Here is a 13,627-nt window from a genome sequence, read left to right as displayed (position 1 = left end):
GACAGATGATCAACAGTAACGTATCAACCACGTCACCAAAGAGCGCGTGTGTTCAATCTGTTTACAATGAAATGGCTGCCGCTGGTGAATTCTGACATTGAGTCTGTTCTAAAAGATATCGACAGAGCATTGATTTAAAAAGAGGAACAGCGAAACGCGAAGGCATTTGTTTATGTTTTCGCCGTCCTTCCTATGGAGGACAAAGTTAAAGAAGCAACTGAAATGGGTATCACGGCGATGCAACTCGGCGTGCACGACGAGATGGATATAATTAGCGGTCGTTGCCAGCTTCTTTTCGGAAGCCTGGAATCGTGACTGCTGAATAAGTGGAGGGACATGCTAGGCTCCGATATTTTTTAAGCCAACGTAATGGGTAGCTATCGTCGTGGATGAAGTTCACCTAACGTACAAATGGTAAGAGATAGTCTTACTCTATGACTTAGTAAATACTTAATGTTGTGATATAAATTAAATGTTGTAAACATAGTAGGTGTTGATGTACCTTCGCTAACTCAGACTTAGTATAATTACAATGATGTTAGTATCATTGTAGCTAAATTACTAGCAGTTCGGTCAGGCTGCTAAAGACGCCATTTCAACATCACACACTCCGTTGCTCTGATTGGTCGTATGTCTATCCAATTGAGTGCAGAGGCATTTTTCGGTTGAGACACGCCTCATAATTTTAGCTCAATGGAGCAGTATCAGACTCAAATTCTGACTAGAATTGAGTATGACAACGTCAGGCTAATGCTTTTATCCAAGGGACTTAAAAAGAAAAGGAAGCAATCAAGCATTTTGTTGATACTCACTTAATCTCATGTCAGGGTTTCCTGCAGCACTTTTCAGTTCGGGTGGCCCGCCTAAGCTGGGAAACCCTACCGCCTTAACTAGGTAGTAAAAAAAAATGCTGCAAAAAAGGCCGTCAAGTGCATCTCGGAGAATAACGCGGACGCTGTTCACACCGCGGGAGGGCACGCACGTCACACGGCCGAAATGAGAAAGACGTGGTCCGGAAGATAGCCAGTTAATAGACGGGTTTCATGTTTACAAACATTACAGGGTGCGCGCGCATCCAGGAGGCAGAAAGGCAGATTGGTGAGCTGGTCCGCTACTGCAACAACTTGAAGCTTTCTTTATTGTTTGTATATAAGTAAAACTTGATTTTAGTTGGATCTGTTTTTCTGTCTTTAATTTTGCATTGTTACTGTGATACATATGAATTATAGTAACGTAATAGTCACATCTACTGGTATGTTAACATCAGGCACCCAGCACTGGCTCTGTTATCCACGCAACAACTCCTTGGCATTTTGACTTACAGACACCGCTACTAGCCTACAACACAAGGCACGTCTCTTCTTTCTGCCTCTCGGTTGCGTGCGCAAGGTTCTTTCTGCCTCTCGGTGATGACGTCCCCAAGAAATGTTCTGCAGGAAACCCTGCATGGTAATCAGAGTTTAGTGTTAAGTTATTGTCTTGCGAGTATTTTGTAAATGTGAGCGTCTCTTTTATCATAAACCCTTTCGATCCCCGCGTGTGCAGCAGGCATGTATTTTGACAAGACACATGATGCACATAGGTTCACAACGCAATAAACACATTTTGACATGACGAAAAACACACGACACTTTGAACAAATATTTTGAATTCGCGCCCCTTGAAAGAGAAGACACCGGCCGCCACTGTCTATGCGGCATACATAATGTCTGTGTCTCGAACTACCGATAAACTTGTTCAGCTGTGTTGATGTGATTGGTTACATGTTTGTGACGTAGGAAACTGAGGCGATTTCAAACCCCGAAAATGAGACTGTCTTTAGAAAACTTCAATTTTATGGAAAATAATGAATTTGCACATGGCTTGGCTTAAGCATGTTAAAGGGCACCTATTTCATTGCTTAAAAACAACGGTATTTTGTGTATTTGGTATAATACAATATGTTTACGTAGTTTATGGTTAAAAACACATTATTTTCCATATAACGTACATTTATGTTGCTCCAGATTTCCTTGTCTTCCTGAAATGCATGGATTTCATACAAAACTCATCAATTTGAAAAGCACTGTGTCCCTGATTGGCCAGCTAAACTGTACGTTGTGATTGGTCTGAATACCTCTGACGTCAGCCGGAAATGTGACGCTCCTTACCATGTTTGAAAGATTCACTCACAATGCAATGCTAACAGGAGTTAACTTACAGGCGGGAGGAATTATGATAATATCGGTCTTGATTACATCACCAATCCCAGGAAGTAAACTGTTGCCTACAATCCGTGTGTTTGTTCTAATTCAAGAAAAGAGATTTACATTGGAGACGATAACTCGCATCATCATTTACTTTGGGGTTTGTACTAGGGATGCTCCGATCGATCGGCCGATAATGCTTGCTATGCTTCTCAATGAATTACGGCGAAATGCCGCTACATCCAAAAGCCAGGGGGCGCTCTCGTGCAGAAACTCAAAATGCGCTGTAGAACAATACACACGCATCTATGATGACACGCAGCTCCAGGAAATGTCTTAAGGATATATTTATATTGTTGTTCTTCAAACCTTTTCAGGTATTTTCATGATAATAAAGAATATGTTTAATAATTATGTTTGACGAGTGTTGCTTTTTCAAATGCATGTTATAAGCGACTCAAACTAACAGTGATTTTAGATCGATAAGGACTTACTGATTAAAACCCGTAGTACATGAAATAGCTGTGAATAAGATCGGCTATCCGATTCAGAATAGTGATCGGCCACGTATTTTCGATCGGAGCATCCCTAGTCTGTACCTTTTGCATATCGTTAACTAATGTACTAATACACACTTACACACCAAAGGAAATGTAAAGACGTGAATCGGACGATAGGTGCTCTTTAGAAACACGACATAGACATAGAAACAATAATAAAAACTAGATTTTCACCACAGGGAGACTTTAAACATCAGTTGCTTACTTGGTCTTGGAGTATGAAGCAAATAAAAATGTGGGACATTTGTGGGATCTTTATGGTCTCTCTCTCTCTCTCTCTCTCTCACACCATACACCATCTGGGTCTCACATTCCTGGAGGTTACACACTCGACTGACATCAGGCCTGTCCTCTTACACACTCACATTCCCCAGCAGCGCGGGGTGGATGACAGGGGTACAGCCATCTGTTGGATCAGCAGTGGTTTGTGTTCATATCCCTGCAGGGTTCCCGCTTCCCTGTGGAAACATAAATCTCAACACACGTGTTCTTATCCTTAAAAGTTTTTGCATGGAGTTTCTGATTACGCAATGTACTATTGTTTGTTTACTTGTTTTAGTCATACTCATGTTTCAGTGGTATCATCAACACAGATTATTTTTGAATCATTAACATCATGTATGTATGCCATTATTATATATTATTACTGTAGTTCTATAGTACATTCATGTAAATGATCTTAAGAGGCTCCATGACATCGACCCTTCATCTGTCAATGAAAAGTTAGGATAACAAATATTGTGTCCACACTAAAAGTTTAAAGAGATGTCCATATGTCTGAAATGGTACTCAAATGTAACTCCTCTGATCAATGCATAAGCCTATGGAAAATAATAATTTCATCCATTTAATTTTAGTTGGCATGGCACACAATTTTCAATTTCAAGAGGCAATACTTGAAAGCGTTTTTTGTAAGGTCATACAGTAAGATTATTAATGCATTTATTTATAATCGGGCAATGAGAAAGGTCTAACATTTTGACAGATGCACTTCTTATTACCCAAATAAGATGTTCTTGTATATGTTTGTACAAGATTTTGCTTTAGTTTTGGTCATGTTAAGTGGTTTGGCTCGCTGTTCTCTGTCATCATTAAAGTCTTTTTTTAGACATTCCTGCCTACAATCTTGTCCCTGTGGATGAGAAAAAACAACCTGCGGCTTTTAGTTTCACCACAGCAGCACTGCAAAACAAATCTGACCAGGACACAGTCAAAGAGAAAACACATATCACACAAGCAGTGAAAATAATATAATATATACATGCAGTATTGATGTATTACCGAGCCCCTAAGGTGACATTGGAGTAAAAAAATTTAAAGTTTAGTTGCATGTGCTTACGTGAAACTTTCATGTGCTCACGTGAAACTTTCATGTGCTCACGTGAAACCTTCATGTGCAGAATATGTTTTTAAGTTTGGTTTCGCGTGCTCGCGTGGGACTATCGCGCGCGCGCGTGAAACTTTCGCTTTCGCGTGCGCGCGATAGTTTCACGTGATAACGCGATAGTTTTACGTGCTCGCGCGATAGCTTCACGTGCTCGCGCAATAGTTTCAAAAATTCTGCACATGAAGGTTTCGCGTGAGCACATGAAAGCTCCACTTGAGCACATGAAAGCTTTACGTGAGCACATGAAAGTTTCACGTGAGCACATGAAAGTTTCACGTGAGCACATGAAAGTTTCACGTGAGCACATGAAAGTTTCACGTGAGCACATGAAAGTTTCACGTGAGCACATGAAAGTTTCACGTGAGCACATGAAAGTTTCACGTGAGCGCATGAAGCTAGGCTTTATTTAATTTTTGCTCCATGTCCCCTTAGGGGCTCCGTATTTATATGTATGTGGGGGATTTAAAAGTAAAAGTCAATTGATGAGTTAACTTTCAGGGTTCCTTCTAATAAACTCACATGTTGATGTTCATTATGTTTTTCTGTTTCAGTATAACTTCAATGATCTCAGTGGGTCAGTGTCGCTGGCATGGGTTGGAGACGGAACGGGGGTGAGTCAAATTTGCATGTCTTTTTGCAAAGTATTACATGGGGTTTAAAGTGTGTGAATTCAATTGCTGAACAAGACATTACTAAATGCTTATATTGTGTAGTTATTTGCCTTAATGTGGCCATAAAATTGTTTGTGATTTGGGGTTTATGCTAATTAGCTTTAAAGGAATACAGCAGGAATTGGGAAAATGGGACATAGCATCTCTCGTCGAGTTCACGCTTTATCTCTGGCCAAATGTACAAAGTCAAAGTTGAGTTTGACACACACACACAGACACACACACTAGGTCGTATTTCTGTGGCATTTTATAAAAACAAACATTTCAAAATGCATCAAAAACTATAAAAAATGACTATTTGAAATAATATTTATTTTTAATGTCCTTTTTAATGTTTATAGAAACATAAATTGTATTTTACACAAAATGTATCACAAAAATAGTGATTTGAGCAGTTTTCTATATCCAATAAAATGATTGGGTCTCTATGGGCATCTGCTGGTCGAAATTATTTCATTCCTAAATGGTGATTCTTTGATGTTTAAAAAAAAAAACGATGTCTGAATTCAACACCTAACACCTAGATCAATATATAAAAACAATTTAAATCAAATTTAGCCAGTGGTTCTCAACTTAAAACAATTTATTAAGTGTCACACATTCAATTTAAATATCTGCACAAAAAATGTGAGGAAATTGTCCACTCTTCTGCAGTTAGATCCCTTCTGTTTTCAAGCCCTGAATTATTCTCAGTTATTGACTAACCAGTAGTCCACCAACGACATGTGTAATTATTAGTTTAAACCGTGTCTAACGGCCACTAGTTCCTTAGGTCTCTGTGGTCGGCTCCATGCTCTAACTCGCAAGAATGTGACCTCTGCGATCACACATCAGTGCAAAACTAGAACAAGTGAATTGCTGCATTTTTGAATGACGGCTCAGAGCTCAGCTTGACAAAACCTCAAACCAACAACTGAGCGCCAACAGCACTGGAGGCTATATTCACATGTATTTAACTGCAGCTATAAAACATCAACGATCTGACATTAGCCTCAACAAAACAACAAGAGCAATCCCATGCACTTCTGTTAACTCTGTGCAAACGTTTTCAAAGACAGGGTGTCTTTTGAGACACCTTTTCAACTCTTGAGGCACCTTTCTGTTAATTGCTTATTGCACCTTAAATTAGTACAACCACAAAAAAGTATTTTGTTAGAAGTAAGAGATGAAGTCATAAATATTTCTTGCAAAAAAAAGTTGTCATGCAAATTAAATGCATAAACTCTGACCTGAGAGACTTTCATGTGGACTTTACATTTGTGACCCTAGACCACATAAGGGTCATAAGGGTCCATTTTTCAATATTGAGATTTATACATCACCTGAAAGCTGAATAAATAAGCTTTCCATTGATTAAGACAATATTTGGCTTTGATATTTCTGGAATCAAAATACGGTGAAAATTGCCTTTAAAATTGTCCAAATGAAGTCCTTTGCAACACACATTACTAATATGTAGGGCTGTTAAAAGATGAATCGCAATTAATTACATACAAAATAAAAGTTTGTGTTTGCATAATATATTTGTGTGTGTATTGTGTGTAATTATTATGTTATGTTATTTTATATATATATATATATATATATATATATACACATGTAAATAAATACATACATGCATATGTGTGTATATATTTATATAAACTTTTTTTGTATGCGATTTATCGTGATTAATTTGTTGACAGCCCTACAATAAGTAAATTTTTTATATATTTATGGTGAAAATGTACAAAATATCTTCATAGAACATGATCTTTACTTAATATTAGTGCTGGGCAAAGATTAATCGCGATTAATCGCATACAAAGTGATTTTTTTTTTTTGCATAATTTATGTGCGTGTACTGTGTCTAATTATGTATATTTAACCACACACACATTCATATATTCATTTATGAATTGTTTTATTTATATATCATTTTTTTTATATTTAATATAGATTATATAAAAATATAAATAAATATATATAAACATGTAAATGTTTCTTAAATACATACATGAATGTGTGTGTATATATTTATACATAATGATTAGACACATCACACCTCATATATTATACCAATAATCACTTTTATTTTGTATGCGATTAATCGCGATTAATCTTTGCCCAGCACTACTTAATATCTTAATGATTTTTGGCATTAAAAAAAATCTATCATTTTGACCCATACAATGTTTAATTGGCTATTGCTACAAATACCTGTACGACTTATGACTGGTTTTGTGGATGATGCTTTTATTCAAAGCAATGGCATTTAAAGCAAAAAAAATTTATCACTATGTGTGTTCCTTGGGATCCTAGGGATGTCGCAATGATTAAATAATTGTCTCATCGCGATTGTTTGACCTCATCGCGATAATTTCAGATCACCGCAATGATTGCACATGTCTTTAAAAAACACAAGGTGGAGCTGCAGCACCTGTATAAACGAGACTGTATCAGATGGCGCTCCATAACTGACAGTGTAATGCGATACATTGCAAAGCCATTTAATACATTGAAAAAAACGCATTTAAAGAAATGCTGCAAAACAAAGCCAAATTTCATAATCGTGACAGCCCTAATCGAACCCATAATTTTTGCATTGCTAATGCAGTGCTCTTAAACTACAGGACTTTAAGAGATAGAAACTGTAGTTAAATGAGAGCAAGCGCTTTCACTTGAGTGATTGAAGTCTGAATGAATGAGGTCTGAAGGAAGAGACTGTGACTGTGCTCAAGCTCAGACATGTGTACTGCGGTATCTCAGTTTAAATCCCTGTGAATGCTTCACTGCACAGAGAGATTCTGAATCTCTCTGTTTTACATGCACATACCATAATATGACCTCTTACAGTCATTGTGTCCTTCTTTCTCACAGATTATACTGGTGCTCACCACGTTTCAAGTTCCTCTTTTTATCATGAGATTTGGACAGTCCAAACTTTACAAAAGGTAAGATGGTGTCAAGTAGGTTATGATGGAAAGTTAAAGGGATAGTTCACTTCAGAATGAAAATGTTTTCATAAATCACGTACCTCTGTGTCGCTTCAAACCATTAAGTCCTTCGATTGTCTTCAGAATATATTTTTAGATATTTTAGTGCTTTATGGCTGTCTTAGCTAAATGACAAACCCGTGTTTTGCTTGATCAAATAAAACCTATTTTTTTCAGCTATGTCACATGATCCATAACTTCCTCTTTTCTCTTCTTGGTCAGTGAAGACTATGGAAAGACTTTTCAGGACATCACCGACCTCATTAACAATACCTTCATACACACTGATTTCGGAATCGCGATTGGTCCGGAAAATTCCGGGAAGGTGGGAATTGATTTCTTTGGTTTAATTTTGAGCATCACTATATACCACTTTATTTTTAATATTACAGGTTACTTTTTAATTTCTGTGAACAACACCTGTGGCACCCATTTGCTTTAGCTGTTATACAGTTTTTATTGTAAATTTTTTTTTTAAAGTTGTGTTTCCTAAGGGAACGTGTACACCAAAGCATTAAAACGCGTCTGAAAATGCCAGGCGGACAACGACTGTGTGCGCTTGCCAGCGCTTCATTTGCTATGATACTTCAGCTTTGTTTATCAGTTGTTAAACGATGCGCCGGTTGGTTGTTGTGATATTTGTCCCAAGTGAAAAGTGACATTGATGAGCTGAGCATTTCAACCGAACTTGACATTTTTTTAACCCTGGGCACAGCGCAGACAAAAACGCAGACATGGGCATTCAGGGCAGATAAAACCCGCAAGCTGCTAGCATTTTTGGAAAACGCGGCGCTTCCATTGGAAACAATTAAAGCCGCTCTATGCATTTTCAGCGTTTTTGTCAAACAGCGACCCCTAGAGTCGCTGGAGAATACTTGCAACTGTCGTAAAATTCCCATTCTAGTACACCTCCGAAGAAGATAATGACCGGGTAATGTTTCACAATTTCATACAAATATTAGGCTACTGCATAGTCTACTAAACTACAGATGATGGTAATAGGATAATAAGAAGTTTATTCCAAGTGTAGAGTGCATATAATAATAAAGTACCGAGTTTGCTGGCTTATAACGTTTTTACATGATTGCAGCTAAATCACAAGTAAACAGTCTATAGTCTATGTCTACTGTATCATTTCTTTTGTGTTCTTTTATTGTAATGTAAATGATGACGTCAAAGTGCCGTCTCGGATCATTCTCGCGGTACTTTGACGTCATCCGGCGGTCGGTTCTTGCAGGGTCGCACGAAGTCGAACGAGCCTAACGTGTGTGACGTAATTGCCGTAAAGCAAATCGTGATTCTCGCGAGATTTGTCAGGGGCGGTTCTCTCAAGCTTGGATTGCTGGTTTTGCTAGCGGCGTCCTCCCCGAGCTTCAACAGGAGGATGATTCGCCCTACTAGAACTTTGTTTACCACCGAAATAACTTTGAAGGTGTTATATTAAGGTAAAATAACTGCATAGTGTGTCTTTAAAAACATACGCCAGCGTAAACGCTTTGGTGTGCATGCCCCCTTATTCATATTATGATAAAAATTATTTTTTTTTTTTTTTTTTTTTTAGAAAATCTGCTATACGTCCATAGCGCTTTTCACTAGATACATTTAGGAAAATAAAATAAAAAAATATAATGCATAGTATTATTGCATTTTTTCCTCAAAAAGAAATACATTCATGATATTAACTGTTAAAATAGTTTTCTGTAGGTAATCAGACCATATACCTTATAATCATGTTTTTTTTTAAGTAAATATTGGCGATGCACCACTATATGTCAATAATCAGTATCGTTCATAATAACTTATTATTAATTCATAAAACGTAAGAAATACTATTTTAATATACAATATGTGAGTGAAGAATGTTAATTTGAGTAACAGGTTTGTTTATAACTAAGACCAGTTACTTTGAAACAAGTTGTCGAAATTGAGAGATTAAAGGGTTTTTTACATTTCTTACAAAATTGTGTCATTATCATTAATTTAAAAGAAAATTTAAAAGGTAAAACCACCAAACTATTGATATCAGCAGGCATCACTGCACATTATCAGTTATCAGTATTTGCAGAGAAATGTCGTATCGATGCATCTCTTTTAAATATGCATATCAAATTTTTCATAAGATGCACATCAAGCGATGTGATTGTCCCACAGGTAATCCTCACAGGTGATCAATTCGAGGGGAAAGTTACCAGAATATTTCGTTCAGTTGACTTTGGGGCCAACTTTATGACGTCTGAGCTTCCTTTCCATCCATTAACGCAGATCACCTACAACCCCAGAAACAGCAACATCCTCATGGTCTACAGCACCAACGTAAGACCAACGACTGGCCACTACTTTTATTTCCAAAACTGTGTCTGTGTAGCATGAAAGATGTACTCATTTCTAATTTCTGTCTCAGTTTGACTTATGGCTGTCGGAGGATTTTGGAGCCAACTGGAGGAAGATTCATGCGACAGTTTGTCTTGTGAAATGGTATGGCAGCAAACATGTACAGGGGTGCACATAACTGGTACGCAGATGCGCATGCAAATAGTCCCCTGCCATTGAAAGTTACTAAGGGGACTATTTTCGCAAATCCCTTGATTATTACGCCAGAATAATCCATATCTGCCTAGAAAATTGCAACTTTTAATTTTCTGTCAGTCTTAGTACATGATGTAACTACAGAAGAGTCAAGTTTTAAATAAGTTTTTTAAATATTGAAACTCTTTGGTTATTGTTTAGCACGATGCTAATGGTCTCATCAGATTCAATAGATTATGCTAAGCTATGCTAAAAGTGGTACCGCCTGACCCGGAGATCCGCTGAATAAATTCCACAACTCTAGAGGATTTTTTGTTTTTTAAAGTGGATTGTCCCTTTAAATATTCAAGCACAAAAAGACACCAAACAGATCTCAATATACTTTACTCATGCGTTCTTACTCAAGTTTGGTGTGTGTGCGCCCGATCCGCATCTCAATGCTTTAGACAGCACGCCAGTACAAGCAAATGGTAAAGACCAACTGAGTTCATGTTTTCTTGCACTTGAGCGGACATTTTAACAAATTATTTTTTATTTATATGAGTTAGGCTAATAGTTATTTATAAAGGGTAATACTGTATGCGTTACTAACAATAACCAGACATTTTATTTTATGTACATCATCGTCTACCATGCTTAAACCAAAGAAATAGGGCGAAGATTAATGATGATGTCAGGAGATTAGTGATGCAGGGTTCCCACGGGTCCTTGAAATCCTTGAAAGTTTGTGATTGTGAGGGAAAAAATTCAAGGCCCTGGGAAGTTTTTAGAAATATACATACATAGATACAGGTCATTGAAAGTGCTTGAATCTATTTTATGCAAGAAGTTTTCTGGAAAAAAATCCATATTATTCCCTGTGTAGTGTAGGATAATATTGTAACTGTTGTTTCCTGAGAAGGGAACGAGACGCTGTGTCTTCCTTGCCATACTTTCTGCGTCCCTGTTACGTCGTCTTTGGCATTATTTTAGATAGCGATATACTTCCTGGCTCCCGGGTCACCCTGTCTGTGTCATTTAGCTTCACCATTGGTTGAATTTAATATACACATTCAGACTAACTTACCCCTGGAGGCGTCCCCAAAGTGTCACCGCAGTGACGCAGCGCGAGTTCCCTCGAAAGGGAACTGTTACAATGTATCTTAAAGGGGAACACGGTGTAACCTTGCTCTCACTTAAATTGTGTCACCACATTTAGTCTTGAATTTGACGGTATTGGACCTGGAAAGTCCTTGAAAGGTCCTTGAATTTTAAGTTAACTAAGGTGTAAGAACCCTGGTGATGATGACAGCATGTAGGATGTCTGTGCCATGAATAATGCGAGTACCAAGCAACATCTCCAGGTGCTCCTTTGAGAACCAGGCCAGAAAAGTGAACATGTACACAGATGATTCATTGCAAGTTACAGTGGCCACTTACTTTAAAAATGCATTGAACAATTTGGGGTTCCTTAGGTGGAACTCTCTTGAAAACATTTTTAAAGTAACATTTCCTTATATGAGCATCCTAAACAGAGCAGTGAAGAATAGAGATTTTACATTGTATTCATTTGTCATTTTTAGGGGAATCGATGACACTATTTTCTTAACCACCAACCCCAACGGATCCTGCAGTGAGTTCATTTGTCTCTCTATATCACAACCATAAAGATCGTTTGGAGAATGTTGGAAATTATATTTATGTCTCTCCCTCTCTCAGGTGACCGGGGAAGGCTAGAATTGAAAAAGTCTTTGGATTATGGCAGAACATTTCAGACTATAGGAAGCCGGATTTATTCCTTCGGTCTGGGTGGACGCTTCCTTTATGCCTCAGTCATGACTGAGTTGGTGAGCTTTATTTCATGACTCGGCTGATGTGTGTGAGAGTTTTTATGTATGTATAAATTCTGTGCAAAAAACATGAATTATGCTGCCTTCTAGAATACAATCTGATCCCAAAATGCATTGTTTCGAAGTCCAAGATGGTGGACAAGTGTAAAGAAATTACCAGATTTTTAAATGAAAAGCATTACCTAGTTCAGTGATCAAAAAAACATTAAAATCTTATTGTTATCTATGAACTAAAAATGAGATCAAATTGTTGTGGGTTTGTGAAGGACAGAACACCAAAAAATGCGAATGTCCCTGAAAATGGAGACATCTGGTCACTTGATTTATTACCGAATTATAAAAAAATGGCAATGTCTGCAAAGTAGCATCTTAGCGCAAGGAACATTCAATTTTCTTAAAAGAAAAATCCAAAATGTTTATGTCTTTCTTTGTTCAGTTGAGAAGAAATTCAATTGAATTCAATTTTATTTATATAGCGCTTTTCACAATTGGTGATTGTTTCAAAGCAGCTTTACATTAATAGAAGCAGTGGAAAGCACAGAAAAACGACAGATAGCACAACATAATACACGATAGCACAAGCAGCTAAATTTGCTGCGGCTATGAATCAACATTATAAGCGTGAGTATTGCTAATGTAACGTAAAGAAGAGGGTGCTTTAAGCCCAAGAAGGCTGCCTCCCCAGGTTGAAAAACCCCCTAGGAGAAAAAAAACCCAGGCTCAGCCGGGGAAGTAAAAAAAAAGTCCGAGGAGGGAAAAACCCTTGGGAGATATATTTATATTGAAACGATTAAGGAGATTAGGCGGAGGTTAAGCGGGTTCTGCCGGTGGTCGTTGGTCATGCATCAGCTGGGCATCACGTTGAAGGTCTGCCGGTGGGTCAGAGGTGTGCCGACTTTCACATTTACCGGAACTGGGTCTGTTTGTCTCATTGTCCTCGGAGTCAAGGACGAGACATGAAGAAAGAAAAACAAAACCCAATTAGCGTAGGGGCCATTCATAAGTATACACATGTACATATACACAAACATACATACATACACACACACACATATATATATATATTTATACACATACACATACACACACACACACACACACACACACATATATGTATATTTATACACATACACATACACACACACACACACACACACACACACACATATATATACATATATATATATATATATATATATATATATATATATATATATATATATATATATATATATATATATATTAGGGCTGTCAAAATTAACGCGTTAATTACGCGTTAACGCAAATTCATTTTAACGCCACTAATTTTATTAACGGAGATTAACGCAACGCGCAATTTCTGTTTGACCCTTGGTCCAGCCCATAGTTGAATGAGCAGAGACGCAGGCAAATGTGACTCTCTCTTAATGAGTAAAAGGTTTTTATAGAAACAAGAACATTAAGCAAATCGTCTACCAAATCCAATGCTCTAAATGCTCGTTGGACATCTGATA

General features: G+C 37.5%; 1 protein-coding gene across 2 annotated transcripts in view; it reads left to right on the top strand.

The window, feature by feature from the left end:
- The window catches only part of sort1a (sortilin 1a), a 49,575-nt gene that overhangs the window by 6,540 nt on the left and 29,408 nt on the right, over positions 1-13,627 (top strand). For both annotated transcript variants that reach the window (XM_055184139.2, XM_055184140.2), the window contains exons 2-8: positions 4,685-4,744; positions 7,664-7,737; positions 8,002-8,104; positions 9,931-10,092; positions 10,181-10,254; positions 11,868-11,917; positions 12,004-12,131. In XM_055184139.2, the coding sequence (XP_055040114.2) occupies positions 4,685-4,744; positions 7,664-7,737; positions 8,002-8,104; positions 9,931-10,092; positions 10,181-10,254; positions 11,868-11,917; positions 12,004-12,131 (651 nt within the window). The remainder of the gene's footprint in view (positions 1-4,684; positions 4,745-7,663; positions 7,738-8,001; positions 8,105-9,930; positions 10,093-10,180; positions 10,255-11,867; positions 11,918-12,003; positions 12,132-13,627) is intronic.

This window comes from Misgurnus anguillicaudatus, chromosome 14 (assembly GCF_027580225.2).
Source record: "Misgurnus anguillicaudatus chromosome 14, ASM2758022v2, whole genome shotgun sequence".
In the NCBI taxonomy this organism is placed as follows: domain Eukaryota; kingdom Metazoa; phylum Chordata; class Actinopteri; order Cypriniformes; family Cobitidae; genus Misgurnus; species Misgurnus anguillicaudatus.
The sequence above is the reverse complement of the archived record's forward strand: the minus strand, read 5'-3'. Positions and strand labels throughout refer to the sequence as shown.